At 37.8% G+C, this 26,149-nt stretch overlaps 1 protein-coding gene across 1 annotated transcript; it reads right to left on the bottom strand.

Moving 5' to 3' along the window:
* Positions 1–2,406: 2,406 nt before the first annotated feature.
* LOC124155694 (long-chain specific acyl-CoA dehydrogenase, mitochondrial-like) lies at positions 2,407–24,880 on the bottom strand. The gene is made up of 8 exons (XM_046529724.1): positions 24,487–24,880; positions 24,275–24,412; positions 24,051–24,188; positions 14,456–14,620; positions 10,743–10,977; positions 7,283–7,498; positions 4,639–4,766; positions 2,407–2,762 (listed from the first exon to the last, which is right to left on the bottom strand). Exons 1-8 carry the CDS (start codon positions 24,561–24,563, stop codon positions 2,576–2,578), a joined length of 1,284 nt encoding a protein of 427 aa, XP_046385680.1. The 5' UTR covers positions 24,564–24,880; the 3' UTR covers positions 2,407–2,575.
* Positions 24,881–26,149: the final 1,269 nt, after the last annotated feature.

Here is a 26,149-nt window from a genome sequence, read left to right as displayed (position 1 = left end):
AAATTGAATGGTATTGCAAAGCATAGCAAGCAAAGATTGTGAAGTTCAAGATATAAGGGGGGGGGTCCCAAACTTGAGTGGGCAGATTAGTTGCACTATTCAGGAAGCTTATTAGTGGAAAACAGACAAAGCAGTAAGGCTATATCAGAAAATAATTGCATTAGGGTGTTCATGAATAGGAAAGGCCTGATGAAAGGATCATTGTGTAAGATTTTAAAGATAAAGGTTAGTCAAGAGTTCGATCTGGAGCATAGAGTTTTCGGTGTGGAAATAAAGACACTTAGGGAGGAGGACAAGAGAAGACTAAGTAGCACTCGAAAATTGGGTACGAAGAAGAGTCCAGAAGGTGAAGTGGACGGAGAAGAGGAGGAATGATCAAGTGCTAGACATAGACAAGTGAATGAATAAGGAAAGTTTCTAAATCAAATAGAAGGAGATAGAGGGCCTGTGTGGAGTTAATATTGAGTGGGGAGGGGATGTTAAAATCCATACTGGAGGGAAGAATGTTTGGTTTGTGGGATAGAAGGAGGAAGAAAATAGGAAAAGGCCTCTAACTCAACTAGTGGAATACTTTCACGATAAAAAATATTTTTCTTAATCTAGAGATTGCATGAATCCCAAGTAATTTTACGTCAAAAACAGCTGCATGAAAATTGACGGTGACATCTCTCTTAGCACAGAATTAAAGATATAACGAAGAGAGTAGGGCTCTGGTTAAGGAGAGAAGAAAATTTTAAAGTAAAAGACCTTAGGGCACAGAAATGTTTAAGTTTGCAGGAGAGGGAGGAAATCTTCCCAGTTAAGAGCCACCACATACAGAAAAGTAATGCAAACTGAACCATGCCACAAATAATCCAAAAAATAATAGCAATTGCTTTTTAGAGCATCCAAATGCCCTGATAAAAGACTGGAGGGATTAGAGATGAGGGAATGGAGGAGAATGAAGAAGGTGTGGCGGATGTAGAGGAAAAGGAATGAAAACGCGCTAGACATGGTGCGCCACAAGAGGAATTTTCTAGAGGAGATATGAAGGGGACAATAGATTTTGTTAGAGCGAGCACTAAGCACGGAGTGGATATCATGAACCTTGACAGAGGGAAGGAAAGTGTGGAAAGAGGAAGAGATTAAAACTTGAAAAAATTGGCCTGTTAATGAATAAGAGGGAAAGTCAATGTGGGAGGGGGGTAGGTTAGGGCAAAGCAATCTGCAAAATGTACCCGAAATTTTTTAGAAAAAAATTAGCCTGCTTATTTTCGCAACCAAAATAATTCTTGAATACATTCCTCTCCTTATTCACATTTGAGAATATGGGCTGGGTGCTTGACCACCAAAAGAATCACTAACCAACCATGTTGAGCTCAGTCTTAGGAACAAGACTTGCTGAAGAGACAGCTGTGCCTGTCTTGTGGACAGACCTTTGAAAGTGATCGCAACTGAGTACTTGCATGAAATGCAAAGCAAATTTCAGTACGAATAAAAATTATTTAAGTGCATAAAAGTGTTTAAATCTTTCAAAATATAGAATCAGAGAGTGAAAGTTATCAGTAATGAGACGAGCAATAAGAAACACTGTTATTCACACTGAAATTCTTGATGATTAGATTACTTTTAAAAAATTCAGTGCTTCTCAATCTAAATGTTCCATTAATATAGGGTGAAACGAAATAATAACTACACTTATTTTCTATAGCATTCTAAATTCTTTCTGTGAGGCAGAAGGTTTGGATAGAGTGAGTTTTGAGCAGGGAGGGAATGTTGAAAGCAATGTATTAAGGAAGAATGTTGGTTAAGCCTGGGAAGGGAAGGAGAAGAAGAGAATTGATAGAGAGAATGAAAGGGAGTGTGTTTATTGTGAATTGAAGAGGGAACTCCAAGCTGGGAGGGGAGACAGGCTGGGGTGATTGGAAAAATGCACCCACCAATATAGGAAAAATGTAAACCTACCTTGGCCGGCAGAATACTTTAATAATGAATATTGACTGGTTATTTCTCAGCTTGTCCTATATTCAGTAAATGACCTAGAATCACCTTAGTTAACAGTCAGCTTTAGCCAGGGTACTGAGGGGCAATGTGCATTTTTTTTGCTGCATCAAGGTATAGTATTTTGGGCAAAAATATGTACATACTCCATCTTATTTTCCAAATCCACCAAAAATCCACAATGGAGATAGGTGCCATGGTTGCTTACTTACCTAGTTAAAGCACCTAAGATGGACGTGAGGGATGGAATTCTAACCCAGGTCATTGTAAATTTTCCTCAGTGGAATCATTACACTTCCATACACTTGCAAGTTGCTAAGGTTTGCTACTGGCTAGTCTGTGCTCGTTTCCAAAATAGCATTTAATAAGCAAAATATGAATTGCCCCTTGCATTATGGTGAATTGGCAAATAAAAAGATGTACCAATGAAAAAATAACTTTCTAATAAGTTCATAACATCAATAACAAAATATGTACGTCTATCACCTCATGATAACAAATTCATGATGCCAGTAACAAAATACCCATGTTCATTCATCACTGATCATAATATATAAAATGAAAAATTAGTGTATATATTTTTAAAAATTCAAAGTCATGCTTTCTTCTTTCCCACTATTCCTCTGGCGATGAGCTCTTTCATTATTTCATTGCTTCCTCCATATATTGGTTGAACACGAGCTTGGGCAAATGCTCGTGCGATCGGTGTCTCCCAAGCGTAGCCCCAGCCACCATGGAGTTGAACACATTGCGAAGCAATCTTCACTTCCAGCTCAGACATCCTGTCAAAAAAATCATCGTATTATTAGAACAAAGAGATCTACTCTGACTATACCATTTTTCCGAACTGATGGCGGCTGGGTGGAAAATAGAAACTAGCCAATGGGAAGTGCTGCCCCTTCCACCTCTCCATTCCCCTCCATCCCCTTCCCTTTTCCCCTCCGCTCCCCTCCATCCGCCCGGCCAGTGTTGCCAGCCTTGGGATTAACGGTACTTTCTGGGGCGGCAGAACGAGCGTGAAAACCGCTGGACGAACGCTGTGCGATCTCTAAAGATTCGGCTTGGCAACACTGCTAGCTGGAGAGCGATGTGCACTGTACGGAGTTCGGAGAGAGACTGCGGGCTCTTCCACACTTTCTCCTGTCGCTCTTCTGTGATTAGCTAGAAGAGTGGGTGGGTTTCGAGCACACTCAAGGTCAGCTGCCGTCAGTACAGAAAAATAGTATGACATACCAATATGATTAAATTCTAAACGAACCAATATAAGCTATTGACATAAATCACTTTGAACTTTTTTCTGCGTATATTCATAATTTCTTCCTAATTTCAAACTTCATCACACAACAAAGGAGTTACATTTAAAAACCTAGAACATATTCACATACATACATCTCCAAAGAGAAAAAAACTGACCTTAAAACATACTCTCTCCAATCTCTATCATGAGGATTATGCTACAGAGATTCTTGATGTAATGGCTATGAAAGGTTTGGTACCAAACACTTTAAATGAAAGATATGATATGAAATGTTTGCATTACATCCAAAAATATCATATGATATAAAAATTGGGGCCCCCAGACTGCTCTTCCGCAAGCCTGCAAACCACATTATAGAATTCCAATTCAGGTTATGGTGTACCCAAATTTATCTAATGACTTGGACATTGATATTATTTTCCCCTTTTAATTTCTAGAATCAAAATTCTTAGTTCTCAATCACAAATTCATTCTGGTTATATTCATAGTGCAGGCACTATAGTGCCCTCTTAGGCATGGCAAGTGAATCTGGATGCCCTACAACAAATATTTATAGTCTCAACAGGCAACTTTTTTTATGAGATCACACTGTTTTGTAATTATTTTCCTTTAATGTGAATGCACAGAGTGGAAAGTGGAGAAACATGTAGTAAATCAGAAAACAGGAGAGAGCAATGATGTGGGTAAATGGCTGAGTTAACTCAGATTTCTGCCAGAAGAGTATGGGACTGACTGATCAGATAAAAATGTAGTTGACATCAGTCTGCACCTTCTCCATACCACTGTTCTCCGTCATTGCTTGATTGTTTTCCTGCCATCTGTCCATTCCACCCCTATGTGAACTCAACTAATGTTATTAATGAAACCATGGTGGTATTGTATCCAGGAAATTCTCAAATCTTCAGGCCAGTAAAGCAAGATTACAATACTAGACGAGGGCCAAAGTGATGTCTTTACAAACTATTTTCGACAGTGTTTTGGTGGCTGATAGCCCAGGCCATTCACAATCTTGAAGACCAAAAAGAAAAGTTGAGCAGCACTGACTTATGGTCACATAATGCGTGACAGCATAATCACACATTAGTTGCCTCCATGAAAGCTCTAGGTTTATTGCTTCTGAGTTGCAGATGGCGAGAAGGCAGGAATGTGCCGCACACTCACGGAACCACATTCTGTTATGAATGGCTCTCATAAAACTTTGTTTGATACAACTGTTGCAGCAGGGTCTGGAGTACGGTTTCTGGTATTGCAGAGTAATTAGATGAATCTTACTAATCCCAGATAACCCTGGATCTGCGACCACGTGAACACATATTGTGCACCACACAATAATTGTTTTGTGAGATGAGCACTCATTACGCAAAGTTTCCACTGCCTAATGATTTAGTAAAATTACTTACCAATACTTTGCCATTGATGCAGTTGAAGAATCAAGTTTCCCATGGTTGAACACATCTATGCATTGATCGATGAATGCTCTGGCTATGCAGATTTCAGTTTTCATTTCAGCTAATTTATGTTGAACAGTCTATAATGAAAAGTCGACAATAATATGTAAATTAAAAAGCCAAGAGATAAAATTTAATGCATTGTATATGCACTTTTAATAATAAGAAAATTCAGATAGAAGGACACAGTTTCCCCATTTAAACTGATTATAAAGATACTGTAACGAGAATGCCTAAACAAGACTGTCTCATTATCATTAAAAATTTGTTAAAGTAGATAATATTTTTCTATAACCATTGAAAAAAAAACTTGAGGATGAAATTTTGAGCTTCTGAAGATCAACTGATGCCCATGCCCCTGGCTAATTTGATGTTATGGTAGAGGAAATGTTTTTAAAATACTCAAATCAACCACCACTGGCCGTAAAAATTGCAATGACAGAAGACTTACAATTCTGTTAAAATATGGCAATGTATAGAGCCAGTGGCAGCAATAATTATGCCAGCCTCATATTAATGCTGACAGGGGCAATAGGTTTCAGCAAAGTAGCACCAGCGACTGTCTCGCGTTTACGGAGCCACCAGCTAGAGGCGACAATAGGAGTAGAGCTGGGGTAGCCAATCTGACGACCCAGCGAGTGTCATGGTGCAGCTACGGGACAACATGCCAAAGCTCTGTCCTCAACCAGCCTCCCACCTGGGGGAGCATTCTATTTTTATTTTCTGGGATTTGGAGACAACGACAAATGTGTTTGTACTGAACGATAGTGTGCAAGCTTCCCTTCAGCCTTCCAACCATGGCCCTTTCTCAGATGCCCATTGGCATCAGAGGGGCTAATGTGGTGCACATCAATGAGGGAGACTCTTTGATTTTCCTCAGCTTGTTTAAACCAGCTTATGTGTGCTGCTATGATGCAAAGATTACTTCATCCTCCTCTCACTGTGTGCCTGCAATGAAGCAGATCCAGCATCCACCTACTACTCCCTCTTGAGTTCTCGACCACAGCATCTAGACAAGTTCAATTCCCTTTGTATTTAAATTATTAAGCTTATTAATTTTCAATAACGGCATACAGGTCATGCTCTCTAATTCTATTGCATAATATTCACTTTTGATGTTGTTCACATGTTTATTGCAATTTTCTCTTCTCACCCCTCATTTTTTGTTTCTGTTTTTATTTATTATTTTTGCTGGGTTGATTCTTTCAGTTTAGACAATTAACTAATATTTACTCTCAAGGTAAATATCTGCCGGGGCAGGATTAAACCATTCTATAGGGAGGAAACAGGCCAATCGGATTGAACTTGATTCAAACCAATCATATTATATGCCTGGAAAGATTCAGCCATTAGATTCTAAGGAATATAGACAATGATTCAATGATCAAAACATTGGCAGTAATTCAGCAATTAATCCAGTGGAAAGCATATTTTTAAATTACATGTTTAACCCTTTCGTGTTGGAGCCTCATGAAGGGAAATTCTTCCACATTACAAATCCCTCGAAAATATTTTGCACCCCCTCTCTCGCAGATGGAAGGCAGAGGTATGCACCCTTCCAAACAAATATTTTTTGTCTACATCAATTTTTTAATACTTGAAATGAATTTCCTGGGTTCTTCTGAGTGTGAAGTAATTTTAACCAAAGTTTTAACGTCCCTATTGACGGATTTAGTATATTTCCATTCCATAATGACTAATTTGGAACTGAACTCTGTCAATATTAACAGTAGAACTCCATTTGAAATTTCTGTGTAATAAGTGACAAAAGAAGAATTCATTTCTAACTTTAGATTTATAAGATAAGCAACAATTTTTTTTTTGGAAAAAACACTGCAAATAGCATTGGGTGACCGCATGGAGAGCATGAGAAAGGGTCGATCTTGGCAGGTGAGGAAGGACTTGGGCTCATGCTAAGCTGGGTATCGAGGGGCGACCGAGTTGCTGGGTCTATTTTGTTCGCAGTGGTCACTTTCCTCCACCCCGCACTGCACATACGTGGCTTTCGTTCATTTGCGTCGGAAAACTGACGCCACAAATGTGCAGCATTCTGCGTGAAAGGGTTTGATTGGACCACAAATAATGCATTGGAATGGGTACGATGGCATATGTATCGGTTTGGAATGGATATGGGATGTTATGAAGATAGACAAATAACTACTTAATAATTCAAACTTGAGAAATCATATAAGATTTAGTTCATTCTTGGAGAATAATATTTATAAAAAATCACAGGATTCTAGCCGACTACAAATTTTTACCACCATATGCTCTGGAAGAGTGTTCTGTTGGAATGTCGACAGCAAAATTTCTCATTTGGCTAGAATACCAAGAGTTATTGATTGAAAGATCACATTTACCTGCAAATCAGCAAGAGGGTGCCCAAATGATTAAGTCCTTTCTTAGCATATTATTATACTTACAGATAAATATTATGGGAAAAGTATGTTTAGAAATAAATATGGGGATTCTAGCCAAGTAGATAAGTTCTTTGAGGAAAATACAAGAATGTTCTGTTGAAATTTCAGCAGCAAAAATTATTTCTAAGCTAGAAATCTGATATACAGTTATTTATAAATCTAGAAATGGTATTCACCTGTAAGTCAGCAAGAGTGCACCCAAATGCTTTCCTGTTGCCCACATAAGATCGCGTTTCTTCAAACATCCATTCACAATGAGCCACTGCAGTAATACCAATCAAAAGTCTTTCCCGGGGAAGCTGATTCATTAAGTACATGAAACCATGATTTTCTTTACCAAGGACAGCATTTGGTGGAAGATGGACATCGTCAAAGAAAAGCTCAGCCACATCCTGTTGAATGAATAGGGAATGATCACCCTCTCAAAGACAAAGAAACTTGTAACAAAGACAATAAAAGATTATATGTTACATATATATTGAATGGATTAGTAATGTGACAAAGAAGACATACATAAACAACAGTTCTTTGGCATCATTGATGACAACAAAAAAACTGTAAGGGATATGCATTTCATGATGCCCTTGGAATGTTAAAAACCAGATGAAGGAATATATTTTTTCACAGGTATCAAAATTTGTACATAATTCACAATCTACTGTAACAATACTGGTGGGGTTTCAAATGATGAACTCAATAAAAAATTGGAAACGACATATCATAATGTATTTATCCAAATGCAAAATTGAATATGTATTGCTGTTTTGATCAGAACTCAAATTTCTTATAACATACAAAGAAGTTTATTCAAGAAAAGGGAATAAACGGTGATGAATTCCTAATGGTTACATTTTCAAGTTAATCCCCAATTTCAAGGAATTCACAGCTGATGATACAATGAAATTTTAGAAAGGGCTTGAACACCTACCCTTGACTTACGACAGTTTTCCCAGATTCTGTGGACAATCTGGTAGATTTGAATAGGTCCTGCACTAATTGGCTGATAGTGAATTCTCAGAGGAAATTCAAGTCTTGTCTGACGAGGGAGGGTAACCCTCCACAATTTGAAAGCTATTCTGTTTGGTGCTGAAGGTAAATAGGAATAGTAATTTAATGCCTATTTGGTAAAACCCAACCTTGTTTCAGTTATAGTGAAGCCTCTTATCACCCAAAACTACACAATAAGCATTTTTAGGTCAGCTGTGTGAAAAAAAACAGCAAATGAGTCAAATACTAATGAGAAACACAATAGTATAAAAATATTTTGCAATACATACATATTCATGGCTAAAGAAGGAAAAAGAAATTAGGTACATCATCAGGCTTCAAATCAGCAACCATTAGATGAAATTCAGTATGCTAACCATTAGGCTAAACACCTAGCAATGGTGGGTGAATGACGCAATGGGTAGGCTCGTTTTGAGATTGAAAAATAATTAATTACAACTAAAAGAAGGTTGAGTTGGACTGCACAACCAGTAAATAACAATTTCCATTTAGCTGCAAAAAAATATGTTTTGCATTCAAATTGAGGAGTCAACATTACTAGCCTTTAATTGTAAGACAAGAAATCACTATTTACAGGTAATCCCTTACAGCAACTCACTCTTGCCTGGGCATGTGGCTCTAGGTTACTAAAGCCGACTTGGTTCTCTGCTCACCCAGCTAAAACCCTTCAGATAATCCCCCATAATCAAGTGTGGATCCAGGATTTTTTCTAGGGGGAGAGGGGGAGGGCACAAGGGTCTGACAGGCAAATGGTCTTCTTGTATTTGAGACTAGGAACAACAATTATGGACTGTACAAAATATTCTCTTTATTCCGATATAAAAATTGCGTTAATATGAAATGAAATGATTGAGGCTCCATAGTACACAAAAAAGGAATGCAATGATAACTGCATTAATAATCTTGTTTATTTTTTAAGCATCTGGGGAGGGGGATCATGTGCCCTGTGCCCCCACAAATCTGCCTATGCCCATAATACCCATCAACCAATTCAGTTGTAGGGGTAGAAATCTACACTAAAGTCTGTTCACTTTATCTTTGCGGGTGAGCTGGTGTGGCTTAACCGAGTTGGGGTGAGAGGAGAAGAGGTTTATCTACACGTGACTTTCCCTCTGCCAATCAGCAGACAATAGGCGTGGCCTAGCACTTCGGAATTTCAGTCGCTCTCAGACCTCCGTCGCGTCAACTTCGTGAATCTGCTAGCTGTGTTGCCAAATCTCGTGCGTTCTCTTGGTGCTCTTCGATTCTTCCATTTAAATCCAACTTATAACTTACTGTTCCTTATTCTTCCACTTCAATCCTTTTCCATCTCCTTTCCAGAAAATTTTTATTCACCTTTTGCATTCCCATCAGCACCGACTCCCTCCCTCCACCTATTCCCTCTCAGTACTTTTCCGATCCCTTTCTTACCAAACCCTATGTCTGCATGTGCCCGTCACGCAGAACAGCTGCAAGGTGAATATCTGAAAAAAGAAATTGCTAGGGACGCTATTATGAAGCCGATCATTATATGTACAGCTCACGGAAAGTGACTCCGAAAATGAAGACACTGACGGGAGGGAAGACGAGGAGGTTGATTTATTAGCCACACCACTCCAAAAATAAGTTACAAAATAAATTATTTAATAAAATACCTGTCGTGCTAGTTTTCTCCATTCTTTTTGCATCCTCATCCTTATGAATTCCCTTGCACTCCCCGTTTATCAGAATGTTACGCCTATGTATGCCTTTCACCAGCGGTCTCGCATTTAGCGGACAATATCCTGGCTTCTGAGATGGGTTTAAGTATACCGGGACTAGCCACAGTGATAACTTTACGGGAGTCACCCGCAATGCACAATTGTGCGAAAAATCCACAGGGAAAAAATCATTCGCCTTGACCGGGATTCGAACCCGGATCCCTCGATTTCCGGCCGAGTGCTTTAGCCAGTTAAGCTACCGAGGCGTCATTCTTTGGGCGTCACGATTTGGACTGCTCGTCGCATAATATGCTCGGCAGTCCATACCACCATGTCCGGTATAGTCCACAAATTTCCACAGGGAAGAATGACGCCTCGGTAGCTTAACTGGCTAAAGCACTCGGCCGGAAATCGAGGGATCCGGGTTCGAATCCCGGTCAAGGCGAATGATTTTTTCCCTGTGGATTTTTCGCACAATTCTGAGATGGGATTATCCTCAATCCCCTCTAAATGAGTAGGTATACATTGTATGCATTGTTTCGCCGCCGGGCCCAAAATATCTGTAGCCACATATGAGTCACACCTTTTCAGTGAGACACTAGGGCGGCTATGTACATTTGGCAACGTTGAGGTTGCTCCTGCTCTCTCTCTCTCTCTCGGTACTACCCCTTCCCCTTCAGCGAGGCCCTCCGAGAGTGTCCGGGATCTCACGAAAGCTCACCCGCAGAGATAAAATGAACAGATAATAACATCACAACAGCATGCAATGGGCAATGTATGACTTTTGTTTCTCATCGGCTTCATCTGGGGTGAGTTATACCCTACCCAATCAAACCAACCTTTGTGCAGAAAAATAGATGGAGTAAGCAAATTTTTGTCATTTGAATTTACCATAACCACCATTGAATATCTCACTAATGAGTATTCACCAATGAGGGTTTTGCAGTACCTGAGTTCTATGTCCAATTTTTTCAATAGGTTTTCCTCTGGAAAATCCTTCAGCATCAGAATTGACAAGAAGCAGGGAAATGCCATGGGCAGGGCTTTTGGCTGTTGGGTTAGTGACTGCTACCACTATAACAACATCAGCCATTGCACCATTCGTAATAAAGCATTTGCTGCCATTTAGTACATAGCCACCATCTTCTTTTTTTATCGCCCGAGTTTTTATCCCTTGCAAATCACTTGTGGGAGAGAGAATATAGAAACCAATTTCAAAAGCATAGCTATGACAATCATTGAATTAATTTAGCAACAGGTCAATGATAGTGGGTGAATTAATAAAAAAAGCATAATGTAATATTGACATCAAGATTCAAAATATTCTCATTACATAAATGTTTGGAAAAATCAATTCTAAAATGTGATCAAATAATGACAGTGGCAATTAAATGAACAAGTTTTGCCCCCTGTTTCATATGGCAGCAGGTAGACTTAAAATGACAAAAAAAACATCTCTCAAGATATTGCACTAGGTGTAATCAAATACTTCCCGAGTCACAAACTGCAACAAATGTACCATTTGAAAGAAAAAAATGTGGTGGTGTTATCAATAGAATTAAATAAAAACATTCTGCTTTATTATTAAGATTTTCAGTCAATTTGTTACCTAAACACTACAACGTAGACTCGGTAATGTCAACTAAAATGACAGCTTGAAAAAATGGGCTTCATCATTCCATTTCTCCTGCACCCCTATGATATTTTTTTATGTTTTCTCAAGGCTTGTTCGCAGGAAATGATACAATTGCATGTCTTAAGCACATGAGAATACCTTGTGGCAAGAACAGTCTCCCATTTCTAATCCTAATTATCAATAATGTATGTCGCTGGATGCCAATAATATTAGGGATAGTTATGATATTATGCACCAATTACTGATTACAAAGTGGTTTTAAAAATCAGGTATGTATGCATTTGTCTTAGCCTGGAGCGAAAAATCTAGAATCTGGGATTAATGCGCTAAGAATAAATTACCTTACAATTATGATACTATAAAATATCACTTCTGATCTGAACTGGAAGTGATATTTAATAGAAATCATAATCCCAAATTATGTCATTTTAGACGTCTTAGGTTTCATATGAAAATAAATTTATTCAGCCAGTTTCAAGAGAAATAATGCTTTACTTGAAAAGGAGGATGCTAACAGCAGATTTTTTTTTATAATGTTAGAAATGAAAATTAAGAGGAGTGAGTTTGCAATCACATGAAAAAATAGGATTTACAGAAGAATGTAAAATTAAATTAAAGAAACTTAACTCAAACAGAAATAAGCAGAGACCTTGCCAGTTCTTCAATGTAGCATGAAAGTCAGCCTGAATTGCCAGTTTACATTCTTTTGAGAAATTTAGATTTTGCTCAGGGTTAGCCATTGGCTAGACAAATAATCTACCCTGCCCATCCTATACCCTCAACGAACATGTCAGGACTTCATCACCATAATCAAAACAAACAGCCGTGCCACGAGCCATTGCAAGATATTCAGCTTATTAGAACCACTTGTCTGTTTCCACACACTTTTATTTACACCGACCATGGTTTTGGCAACTTGTGCCATTATCAAGGTACATAGCCTTGGGTGACAGCCTTTTTATATTGGTTTTTCAGGAGGGGGGAGGGGAGGGGTTATTGGGGTGTGTTCATTCCGAGGTTACTGATGATGTCAATGGGCGATGGGTTGGAGGTAGGGTAATGTTCAGAAGTACCCTACCTCCAACCTATCGCCCATTGACGTCATCAGTAACCTCGGAATGAACACACCCCAATAACCCCTCCCCTCTCTCCCTCTCCCCTCCTGGAAAGCCAATATAAAAAGGCTGTCACCCAAGGCTATGCACCTTGATAATGGCACAAGTTGCCGAAACCATGGTCGGCATAAATAAAAGTGTGTGGAAACAGGCAAGTGGTTTTAATAAGCTGAATATCAAAGATTTCCACTGTATCACGCCGGACACTGTATCTTTTATTCAATGCAAGATACATGGTTCACACTTCTTATTGGTCAGTCGAGTGCAGACAACATTGCTACTATGATATAATGTAGACGACATGTACTCTGAAGGCAGCAAGACATGACTCTCTGGTGCACCCTCAGATGAGGAAGCTACACCACAAATTATCAATGGCAAAAACTACAATGAATGTTTTGGGCAATAATTCTTGGGTAGAGGGGGAAGTTAAAATATTTTACTGACTGCATAAAATTTTTACCAACTTTTTCAATTTTTTGCACACATATTCCTGAATTTTTATGGACCAAAGAAATTTACTGATATTAATTGATTTTCCAGATATTTCAGATGTGTGTGAACCTAAAAGTTCTATAGGGTGGTTTCCTTCATCAAAGAAAACGAAAGGCAGTGATTGCGATTTGTTACCCACCATTAGTGTATTCATAATATAAAAATTATTTGGTTTTTGATATCCCAGTTTAGACGAATGTTAATAGCCAATTTTAACCTCATTTGAAAAAGGCCAGATTAGCACCCACGCGATGCCACTTCACGTGGCGTCACAGGGACCTAGATGCTATACGAGTAGATAGGAGTTTTACATCATATGAGATTACCAATGCATGCATGAGGCACAGAGCTCAGGGAAACATATCTTAATAATCACCTATTAAAATTTCCTATGGTCAGAAATTTTCCTTCTTTTGATCGGGTATTAATAACCCTTATTTAAGCCAAGCGCTACCTGCTAGCAGGGTATACTCTATGCTACGGCCGTGCTCGGTAGCAAGCAGCCTGTATTGTAGCGGCATCCATAGCCTCGCACCCAGGTGGCCTCACAAAGCAACAGACAGAAGTCACACGGGCTTTTCCCGGCATTCATACTCAGCCGTCGCGTTTTCTTGAAAATTTTCATTTTTCATTCAATCGCAAAAAATTGATATTGTCATTTAAAAATCTAAAAGTGTGAAATACATCCTCCAGGAGTAATACTCTTTTGATTTAAGCATTAAAAAAATAGGAAACCACCCTATTTAGAGAGGAAAGGTGGGGGAATGTGCAAAATGCTCCATTGAGCCTATCTTTAAAGGTAAGATACCTAATTAATTATTAATATTCAATTAATTTATTATTGCCTACCCAAGATCCACCAGGGTTCTGACCATCTAGCAATTTTTCCAACAATTTTGGTGAATTAAAAATATTAAGTTATTGACATGATAGGTGAGGAGATGAGACTTCTTTAGGAGTTATAATACAAATAGAGGTTTTGGATGGAGTAGTAACTAGAGCGATGTGAAGCTTAAACCCATATTGAAGAGAGAAATATTAGGAAAGAGGGACAGAGGAGAATAGGATTAATAGATAAGATAAAAAGGAATAGACACGATTATGAATAGAAGAGGGAAGGCAGGAAATATGGCAGAGGATACAGCCTGGGGTGATTTTCAAACTGCTCCATGAGGACCAAACATCACTAGTACGTTAACTTAAACAGAATTAATTGACACAATTTCAGACAATAAACAGTAAAAGTAATCATAGATACTTAGCATGGAAATAAATAAGGTACATAGTACATACATTAAATAAGATATTTTTTTCCAGGGAATCCCTCAGTGAGATAGCATCGTCTGAAAATGTCTGATTTAGGGAAGGAGCAAGGCTAAATACTTCATTATCTAAATATATAGGTAGATAACCAACCTGCCAGCGTGTGGCTCAGTCATAGCAATAGCACCTATTTTCTTCCCAGCCAGCATATCTGGCACCAGCATTTTTATTTGCTCTTCAGATCCATAGTGAATTATGTATGGGAGAACTATGTCTGAGTGTAGAATAAATCCAGACCCAAGTGCCTCCGTAAGTGACCTGTGTGCAAAAGAGAAAATAATAAAGATATTACATATATTGCATACAATTTCAATTTCAATCTCTGCACCACCCCTGTATCATCATCATGTGTTTGTACACCTATCTCTTTATTTCACCTTCTATTGTATTTGTTGACGGACCAATCCCTCACTTTTATAATTTCCTCCCTGTGTACCTATGAATGAAATTTGCTGATGTTGCATTCTATTGTTGCTCTTTATCAGATTATTGCTTCTTCTGCTCTCTGTGTGAATGGATAATGTAGATATTTTGCTGTTACTTGCTTGGATACGAGGGTAGCCTTTTAAGTGTCAGGAATGACGAAAACTATAAGAGGTACAATATTGCAATTTTTTTATTGTTTTTCAAAGTACTCTCCATGATAGTCAATGCACTTTTGCATTCGAGGGAACCAGTCATTATAACATCAACTCCATTCCGAAGTAGGAGTAGTCAAAATTGCTGTTTTGTACGCATCAACCACTTCTTCAGACGTCTGGAAGCACTTTCCTCATAGCATATTCTTGATTGTGGGGAATGTGAAAAAAATCATTGGGACTTAAGTCCAGGCTGTATGGAGGATGATCAAGAATTTCGACGTTTTGCTGTTCCAAAAACGACTTTGCAACTTGAGCGGTGTGTGAGCTTGCATTGTCATGATGGAGCATAATGCATGGATTTGGGTTATCTCTCCAAAGCTTGGCGATCACTTCCAGCAAGCAAATGGTCGTATACCAATGAGCATTAATTGTTCTTTGATTATCAAGAGCAATCGTTGCTACATGCCCTGATATGGCTACGAACGATGCAACCATTTTCTTGGAAACGCTGCGAGAGCGAACAACTTTTGTCGGTTTGAGCTCACTTTGGAAGACCCATACTGAAGATTGGCATTTTGATTCAGGCTCATAACTATAGATCCATGATTCATCACCACTTACGATGTTGTGAACGTACTTTAATGCTCCTGAGTTGAATCATTGTAGAGTTTTTCAACACCATTTGACTCCAGCTCCTTTCTGTTCTTCTGTGAGGAGGTGTGGTATCCAGCTGGAAACCAATTTTTTAACACCTAACTCTTTGTGTAAGATCTTTTGAACTGAGGTCCCCAAGATGTCCAATGATGCCTGAATCTCACGGTATGAAATATGACAATCTTCCATAATCATGTTACTTACAACATCCACGTTTTCTTGAGCGATGGCAGTTTTTGGTCACCCTTCACGCTGTTCGTCACTGAGGCTAGAGCATCCTCATTGAAACTCTGTACACCAGCGATAAACGGTTGTCTTTGACTGTGCTTCTTTGCCAAAAACAACAAAAAGTTCAGTAATGCGTTCTTCCTAGGTGAGGCTTCGTCAAAAGTTATAGAAAATTTTGGTGCGGTACTGTTCATGACTTACTTCCATCTCATACAGCGTATTGGAAACTTTGACACACCACCATTTTAAAACTATCTGGCCGATGAAACTTTGCATGGGCATTAACCAACTCAAAAAGTTGTTTATAAACACCATTTATAGTTGCTAGGTGATAAGGAAGGTTCTGTTCACGACACTTAAAAGGCTACCCTCATACTGAGCGATTTTTGATCTAAGTCTATTATTGCATTCCATAGCCCTGCTGATACACCTCAACAGTATTTATGTTTCTATAGTGACCTATGTGATAGACTATTTGATATACAAGCATTATTTTCTGTTCTATAAACCCCTGCCAAAATCATGGTGCATCAAAGTGTCCTGGTAGTGAAACTAATAAAACATCAAATTCGTACTCTGAATATTCTAGGTTCCAGTCCCAGTCAAGTATACAATAGAACAAAAGCAAAGAATTCATAATTCCCTAGACTATAGTAGACAAAAGGCATTTTGGGGCATGCTGAGCCCAAGTGAAATAACCCCATTGGCCCATAATAATAATAATAATAATTTTTATTGTTCCTAGAGATCACATGTTCCGGTGACATTGGAAGTCGTCAAAATAAAGTAAATAATTAAAGTAATAGTTACAAATAAATGAAGTGATATAACATTTACAATTTTTACAGATAAAAGAAAAAAAGTTACAATTTTAGTGGTTGATGGGCAAAGATTACTCCGAGCCCAACATAAAATCCTTCAGGCTATAATAGTTATTTTCCATTAAATATTTCTTCAAAGCATTCTTGAATGGTGTAGGTGGAAGACATTTAATATCATACGGTAGCCTGTTGTATATTTTTGATAGGGAGAAAAGGGGTCCTTTTTGGCAGAAAGTGCTATGGTAGTCTTTGAGGTGAATGTCATTGGTGGTTCTGGTAGCGTGATTATGGAGAGAACTATTTTTTGGAAAGTATTCAGGGTTATTCTTAACAAAAGAGGCACAGTTGAGTATGTACAGTGATGGGAATGTTAGTATTTTCAGATCATCGTAAAAAGGTAAGCCAGGTGCTCGCATAGAAACTCTGGCCATGGCTTTCACTGCACGTTTCTGCATAGAGAAAACTTTGTGGCAGCAGCTTGCATTACCCCAAAAGATGATGCCATAAGTTAGGTGAGGATATATTTTGGCATAATATATCATCTTCAGAGTATCAATGGTAGTTACTTCAGCCAGCTTTCTTATAATAAATATGCCAGTGGATAGTTTATTCATTATATAATCAATATGTGATGACCAGTCAAGGTTGTCAGTGAGGATAACACCTAATAATTTTGTTGAATGTGCCCGGGAAATCACGTGAGGACCAACATTTAAGATCATACTTGAGGTACATGGAGACCGGTTGCCATGGAACTGAAGAAAAACTGTTTTGTCAATGTTGACTTGAAGGGCGTTATCATGACACCATTCTGACATGCTGTTGATACTGCTTTGTGTGGTATTAACTAGGTCGCTCCTACCCACACAGCACAAAGTGAATAATATGCACATAATATTCAAATATTATGCGAATATTATGCCACCACAATGGTATAAAACGTGCATAATATGTACATAATATGTGCATATAAATGGTATAATGTCCTCATAAATTGCGATATATGCGCATAATATGCGGAATATATGCACTGATGGAATGGCATAATATTTGCATATATACGGAATATATGCACCTTTTATGTACATAAAAGGTGCATATAAATGGTATAATGTCCTCATATATTCCGTATATATGCAAATATTATGCCATTCCATCAGTGCATATATTCCGCATATTATGCGCATATATCGCAATTTATGAGGACATTATACCATTTATATGCACATATTATGTACATTTTATGCACAATTTATACCGTTGATGTGGCTATATATATGCACATATTATACCCATATATACCATTTATATGCTCCTTTTATGTACATATTATGCACAATTTATACCATTGATGTGGCTATATATATGCGCATATTATACCCATATATATGCACCTTTTATGTACATATTATGCTAAATTTATACCATGGATGTGGCCTAAAATATATGCGCATATTATGCCTATATATACCATTTCTATGCTCCTTTTATGTACATTTTATGCATTGATGTGGGCTGCCATATAGTTGCATATTATGCACATATATACCATATCTACGTACCTTTTATGCACATTTTATACCGTTGATGTGTGATAATATGCAGTTACATTATATTCGAAAATTACATAAATAAAAAGTGATTTCTGGAAACGAGGCGAAATTTAATAAATCATTCATCTAGAGACACCATAGGTACATTGCACTAAAACAGGGCACAATCCTCCTACCTTCAGCGTTGTATCACAAATTTTCAAACATTCAGTTAGGAGTCCTATATCATCGCAAATTTGGTTGAAATAACATGTAAATGACATCTAAAGGCAAACATTCACCCTTCCATAATCGTTACTCATGAAATTGAGATTAAAAAGCACAAAGTATGTCACACGAATTCACTATCACAACACTCGCGATGATTCCTTCCATGACATCCGCATGGTTGAACATCTACGGTCTTTTCTTAACGAATGTATTATAAATGGTCCAAAATGTGATTCCAAACCACAAAAAGGTCTTCTAATCGCATAATTGTCTCTGTAAGTCATAGAGTTGTGGCGAGCAATCACGCAAACGATGTAAGCAAGCCGTTCTTGAAAATACACTCAGAAACAATAAAGATCATATTGTCACTAATAATCACAAATTAAAATAATTATATGCATATATCATCAAGTATGTGATATCTTCAGGGCGAAAGTGCAGCTCACAACCTGGATCAGTACCTAAGTGCCATAACTTCGTCTTTCCTTGGAATAGCCTTCCTTCACTTTTCAAGCTGGGACTCTGACTGAAAAAGTACCGTCATAATATATACATTTAGGTAATTAAAAACTGGGAATAACTCTCAAAATTAGGAGGTAATAATTTCAGATTTGCTTGCAAACCCTATGACAAACGACAACGACTCACGTGTACTTACTTTGATTTTAAATAAAGTCCTGTTCTTCATACCATGAAGTTTATTATTCCTTATCGTATATGCGTTACCAGAATAGTACTGTGACATAAAATAGCTCCTTAAACCCATCTTTTCCTCATTAATCTTAGATTTTTCAATATACGTTCAATTCACCCAACTACGGCAATATGGCTACGGCAACAACGACTAACAACAACAATGACTAACAACTGCTAACAACGACGCAACGTGACGCAACGGCAATATGGCTACCAAGCTGCCTACCTCGTCAGACCGGAGTATGCCGGTGTGGAAAATAAAACAATAATAATAATTGCGGAGTATTCTGCGAACGATACGAAATTGTTAGTGATATATTAAAACATAATTTTTCACATTTTTTGATACAGAGGATGTATGATCATCGATTTTTACGGATACAATCACAGTTTACGATGGCAAAATATTTAAATATTATGTGCATATTATTCGCATATTATGTGCATAATCGACGGAATATTATTTGCATTTTATGCGTATCCATTTATGCAACTTTTATACTGAAAAGAGTTTTGAGTTTGCTGGGTGGCCGATAATTAATGATTCTTATAAGAATCATAATTAACGATGAAATGTTACTAACAACGAAATAATATACATATTATGTCAATATTATTAATAGTTTACGGCGGCATAATATTCAAATATAATGTGCATATTATTCGCATATTATGTGCATAATCGACGGAATATTATTTGCATTTTATGCGTATCCATTTATGCAACTTTTATACTGAATAGATTTTGAGTTTGCTGGGTGGCCGTTAATTAATGATTCTTATAAGAATCATAATTAATGATAAAATGTTACTAACAACGAAATAATATGCATACAATGTCAATATTATTAATAGTTTACGGCGGCATAATATTTAAATATAATGTGCATATTATTCGCATATTATGTGCATAATCGACGGAATATTATTTGCATTTTATGCGTATCCATTTATGCAACTTTTATACTGAATAGGATTTTTGAGTTTGCTGGGTGGCTGCTGATTTATGATTCTTATATGAATCATAATTAACGATGAAATGTTACTAACAATGTAATAATATACATATTATGTCAATATTATAGTAATAGTTTACGGCGGCATAATATTTAAATATTATGTGCATATTATTCGCATATTATGTGCATAATCGACGGAATATTATTTGCATATTATACCTATCCATTTATGCAACTTTTATACGGTATAAATTTTGAGTGTGCTGTGTGGGTATTTACCTCACTTGAAATGATTGAGGTGTCATCTGCATATAGAATGGCATTTTGGAGGAGGGGTTTGTCTGGCAAGTCATTAATGAAAATTAGGAATAGCAATGGCCCTAGTATAGAACCCTGTGGTACTCCTGCTTTCACAGTAAGGGGATTTGACTTAACTACTGTAATGCTTTTTGCTGTTCTGGAGGTATATTTGACAAATTGCTGACGGTCAGTTAGGTATGATGACAACCAGGAGAGAGCTTTCCCCAAGATGCCCACTGACTGCAGTTTAGAGAGGAGAATTTCATGATTAATTCGATCAAAGGCTTTGCTTAGATCAAAGAAAACACCAGCTGCTAATTTGCGTTCCTGAAAAGCTGTGCATAGTTGGTTTAATAACTGAAAGATGGCTGTACTTGTGGATTTGGATTTACAGAAACCGTGTTGGGCATTTTTCAGTATTTTAAAGGTTTTGAGATAACTCATTACATGATGGTAAAAGAGTTTTTCGAATATCTTTGAGAAGGCAGACAGTACAGATATAGGTCTGTAGTTTGCCGAGTCATTTAGAGGGCCCTTCTTATGAATTGGGGTAATTGAAGCATATTTGAAAAGGTCTGGGAAGACTCCAGAGCATATGGAGGTATTAAATATGTCAGAAAGGGGACCAGCAATGACTTTGGCAACATGCTTAATTATAGGCATGGGTATACCATCAGTACCTGCTGACCAACTATTTTTGAAGGAGTGAATAATGTGAATAATTTCAGTTTGCGCGCTTGGGAAGAGAAAAATACTCTGTTCGGGGTTAACTACTTTGAAATCAATTGTGGAATTCAGGGTTGAGGGTGAGTAACAGAATTGTTTATTGAAGCTATCTGCAGTGATTGATGGATCAGAGCAAGGAGTGCCATTAAAGAAGATCGGGGAGGGGGTCAGGGTTCCACAGGAGGATTTTGTGTTATCTTTGATCACTTTCCATGAAGCCTTTATAATGTTGTTTGAGTTTTTTATGTATGTATCAATTTTAATCCTACGTTCATTGTATACCATAGATTTAAGGTCTTTCCTGGCTACTTTGTAACTGGGAATCAATTCATTTTTACCACTTTTTATCAGGGAGTACTCTACTTCATCATACTCTACTTCATCCATTCACGTAACACCACTAGCATAATCAGTCAATATAAAGTCACAGAAGAGGAAAGAAAGGTTTAGGAACACATAGCATAAATTGGACAAATGCCCAGCTGGGTAAATGCTTTTGTCCTCGTCCTCTTATTTCCCTGTTGGTGAATAGTGAGCTGCCCCTGTGCCATCTATTGGTCAATCTGGTAAGACCAAGCAAGGGTGTCTTCTGTCTCTAAATCCTTGTTAAAATCATGGTAAATCTAAGCCTCCTGGTAGCACAACTGGTAGAGCATTTGCAAACAAAAGTTCTGGATTCTGGTCCCAGTCAGGCAATATTTTTAGGGCCTGCTTTCCATGCAGATGCTCAGACCACTGAGCCACCGAAGTTACTTTACACCAGCGTTTTCGGCAGAGGGTCTATGCAACCAATTCCCCTCTCATGTAGCCCAATGTATTGGCCAAGAGTTATGCCTATTTTCCATCACCAATGATATACATAATTGTTTACAGCAACCTTTGTGATTGTGAATTTCATAAGTATGTGGCCAGAATGGCCGATTTCTTCTTGGGATTGGCTTTCCCAAATATGCATGAGCTATATCCATCTGTATTTTTGAATGTGTCTATAGTTAATTTCATTTCTTATTTTGAGTATTTCCTCTCCGGGCATTACAGAGGTGTGGTAGGCATTGTGTGTCTTTCAGTGTGAGCAGTGGGATGGATCGGAAAAAATGATATTTTTTCAAATTGATCTGGCCAAATGAAAAAAAATTGTGGACCTGATCATATATAAAGCCTAAAAAATTTGAGACCTCTAGGTGAAACCTTGACCCTTGCTCAATGGCCATTTATGGGGGGAGGTTCAAAAATGACAAATTTAATATTTAATGACCATTCCCTGTAGAATTAACAGACCTATCTTCCTATAGATCAATAGTTTTGTGCAGTTTGTGGTATCTACCAACGTTGAGCCACAAATTGCCAAATTTGATTGTGCCTCCGCAACAAAAATATTCCAACGTCTACACTGCTTGACAAGCTTAGGAGCAGCAGGCCGCCTCCCTGTGTCCCCTCCCTCCTCACGTCTCCCACCTCCACACCCCAAAATTCATCCTGCATATATTCCTACGAGTGCACTCGTCTTTGATTGTATAAATTGGCAGAAGATAATGGAAAATGTGTAGTGAGGTGACTTATCCCTTTTTGGCATCTCGTTGACGCCAATTTTTAGAGAAGTGCTGAATTTTTTTTTAATGTTAACCCTATTGGAAATATTAAATTACATTCAATTGAAAAGTGACAAATTTCAATTGAATATATGGAAATACAATTGAATGCGAAGAAATTCAATTGAATTTCCATACATTCATTGAAATTTATCACTTTTCAATTGAACGGAATTGAATATTTCCAATAGGGAATTAACATTGAATTCACAATATTTTGGGGTCCTAGAATGCAGGCAGGAGCCTATGGTCTATGAAGTGGCTACTTGAGGAGCTAAAAAGGTGAGCGAAGTTTGGATACACGCTTCTCTTCCGATAATGCCACAGAGAGCTGTGCCTAAATGGATTTTGCCATACCATATGAAGTACCACAACAAGAACAGAAAAATGCAAACAGGCCAAAGAAAGGGTTACATTGACCATCAAATTTGATAGTATTTTAAAGAAACCGAAATTATGTGATATTAGTATGTGTAAAAGCAAGGAGGATAAAGTTCTGCCTAATGAAGAGGCATTTTTGAGAGACTAGAGAAGAAACTAAAGATGCTTGCTGCTGGATTCAGTGGTGCAGCAAGGGGGGGGGGGGCTTGGGGGATAAACCCCCCCAGAGCTCAGACAAATTTTTAAGTTTAGTCCATTTTACTTCATTGGATTAATATTACTTATAGAATAGTGTTAATATTAATGAAATATCCCTCACAAAGCAGTACAACTCACCATTTTGAACCATTTATATTAAAATTTGTCTGGGGGAGAGCCCTTGTACCTCCAGCTTACCCGGCGGGTATTCCATATCCCCAGACCACCCAGTATATTAGTTGTGCCTAAAACCCCCCTATCCTCATTTCCTATCTGCGCCCCTGGCTGGATTAATCTAACTAAGCCAATTGGATCCTACAGAAACATGATGACTGAGGAAAAAACTATAAATTGAATTGTTGGAGAGCGTTGAGTCAACACTGTCAATTCTGGCAGGGAAAAAAGTATAAAGAATTTTCTTCATCAACATCTGAAGAATAATTTTCTCACCAAGCAGGCCTTTAGTCACTCCTGGGTTAAGTATGCATAGTAAGAGACAAAAATGCAAACTGCTATACTTAATTAACGATATATTGAGATGGAATTAAGATGTGAAAAGAGCTTATGAGAAAAACATTAAACAAAAGTAGCAAGTGTATTACATATATACCAATGAGCATGGGAAAACTTAAATGCCTCAATTCCTCCTGTTATCTTTGTCTTCTACATTTTTTGCGTGCTTTTTTTGCAATAAATGTTTCTATCCTTGATATTTCCATTGATACTGTCAACACAACGGGCAATGCTTCAGGCAAGAGCACACCCTTTAACTTAACCCCACCAAAAACTCACTGTTCCTCCATTATTATGACAGAGTGAAGGAAAGAGCCGCCAGGGCCACCCTTGCTCACTGGAGTGTCAATCCCAAGAAGCCCAAGTTCTCCCATTCGTGACCAGGCTGACCTATCGACCATTCCATCATTCTCCCACCTGAAATAAATGTGTGATTGAAGAAGGATTGCTCTAATTCTTCAGGATTATATTTAAATATATGCTTGGAGAAAACATTTATTTACTTTTTTCGAAATGGCATCATTTCCTCCCTGAAGAAGCGACGAACGCTCTTCCTCAAGGTGTCATGATCCTCATTGAAAATAGCCCTTGAACCTATGTCAAGCATAGTTTCCATTTGTCCGGGAGTCAGTCTGTAAGCTCTAAAAGAAAATTTCGGCTTATATTTCATGAGAGCCACATTTTGCCAGAAAAAATCACTTGGAGCACATTTTACCTATTATCATCAATGGAGCTACTAAAGAACCGAATTCTCGGCCACGAAAACAATCTAGCACGGCAGGATGAATACATGGTCCCCTAACGTTGATTAGATGACTCAGCTTCTTTCCTTTTATTGATATATAATCACGATAAGATAAATTATGATATCAGCATACGACGTCCACAGTTACAAACGACATCACTAGAACTGCACAGGCACTGGCGATATTTTTCTTTCTTTAAAATGAAATGACATTTGCTGTATCTCACTTCACGTCGAGTAGAGGGTCATTTGTACTAAAAATCTGCCCTGGGTGGAGACACGAAGAGACGAATTCAAAGAATCATGACTATCAATGCATATACCCCAGTGGGTGAGAAACGGGTGGGAGCAGTTGGGAGGGGGAGGGTTGAGATTATTTTCGTTATTCAAGTGTCTTCGATTGAATCCTTAGACCATATAAGAACTAGACCCGCCATTCCCCACCCCTACCCATGTCTCGCCGTGTGGCCAAGATCTCCCCTCCGCTCCCTTCCTTCCCCGCCCACTTTTAAAGCGACGTGACGTCACGGTTGGGACGCTCATCGTCGTAGCGCATGGCTACGAATGGGTATTCATTGTATCACTGCGGTATTCTGACCATTTTCTTTGCGATTTTTCAATTAAAAGCACTAATATATATTGCGCTATGTACGAGAAGTATTCTCTCAGCTATGGTTGGATTGGTGAACTTAACAATTAATGAACAGTGGCATTTTTCGGCATTGGCAGCGACGAAAAAATATTGTGGCAGTGAAATGAAGACAAAGCCCTTTGTAAACTTACGCAGATTTTTTTATTATCTCGTTAGCGATATAGCATCATTCGGAACATCGTTATAAAAACATGAAATCTTGCACAAAAGTTGTAAACGGGGGGAATTTTAGAGAGGAAAAGGGTCAGTGGAAAAAGGTCTAGCGCCGGCTTTGCAAGTGACACCTACGATTTACGTACGCTACGGAAAATTCTGGGAATAAATAATACCTATTAACATATTTATAATAAGAAAGAAAGAGAGGATTGGATTAAAATAATTTTAAAGATAAATTTGCTTTAAAACAATCAATTATATTTGTTTCATTGAATAACTTAATAAATATATTCTTGCAATTTTGTACGTATGTACTTACCGAGTTTTCAATGAAATTTTTTAAAACTATTTATGACATGATTTTATTTTTTAGATTTTTGTCATAATGTGTAACAAAAGAGGATGCAAATTCAAAGATCATATAAGAAGTGAATCTCATTTTATTAAAAAAATCCAGGAGCGATTACTTTGTCTAATGTGTGAAATGTAACGGGTAATTTTCTATTTTTCACGGCAGTAGGAATGATATTTCGAAGCACTTGGAGACGCAAGAGCATAAAAGATATTTAAATACTTCTGCATCTTCCTCCAAAATACAGAAATTTATAATAAAAACGAAGAAAAGAAACTTGCATCAGCAGAAGGATGCCTTTCCATGCCATTTTTCATGGTCATTCCTTCAGATCTAAGGCCTGTACATCACAAGTTATTAAATCGGTTTTGCAGCGCACATGATACACAACGCCGTTCAAATAGCTGCTGTTTTGTTGCCCGCAGATGTGGAAAATATTGTCATTAAAATATATGTTGAATTAAAACTTTTGG

The sequence above is a fragment of the Ischnura elegans genome, chromosome 3 (assembly GCF_921293095.1).
Source record: "Ischnura elegans chromosome 3, ioIscEleg1.1, whole genome shotgun sequence".
Classification (NCBI taxonomy): domain Eukaryota; kingdom Metazoa; phylum Arthropoda; class Insecta; order Odonata; family Coenagrionidae; genus Ischnura; species Ischnura elegans.
Note: the sequence above shows the minus strand (reverse complement) of the source record. Positions and strands in the feature narration are given on the sequence as shown.

Excerpts from the sequence above, each read along its gene's own strand:
- LOC124155694 (XM_046529724.1), bottom strand. The coding sequence starts at position 24,563 with ATGTATTCATCCTGCCGTGCTAGATTGTTTTCGTGGCCGAGAATTCGG. Across the intron at positions 7,499-10,742 it reads AAATTGGACATAGAACTCAG|GATGTGGCTGAGCTTTTCTT; the intron begins GTACTGCAAAAC and ends TTCATTCAACAG. Across the intron at positions 4,767-7,282 it reads GCACTCTTGCTGACTTACAG|ACTGTTCAACATAAATTAGC; the intron begins GTGAATACCATT and ends TTTTCATTATAG.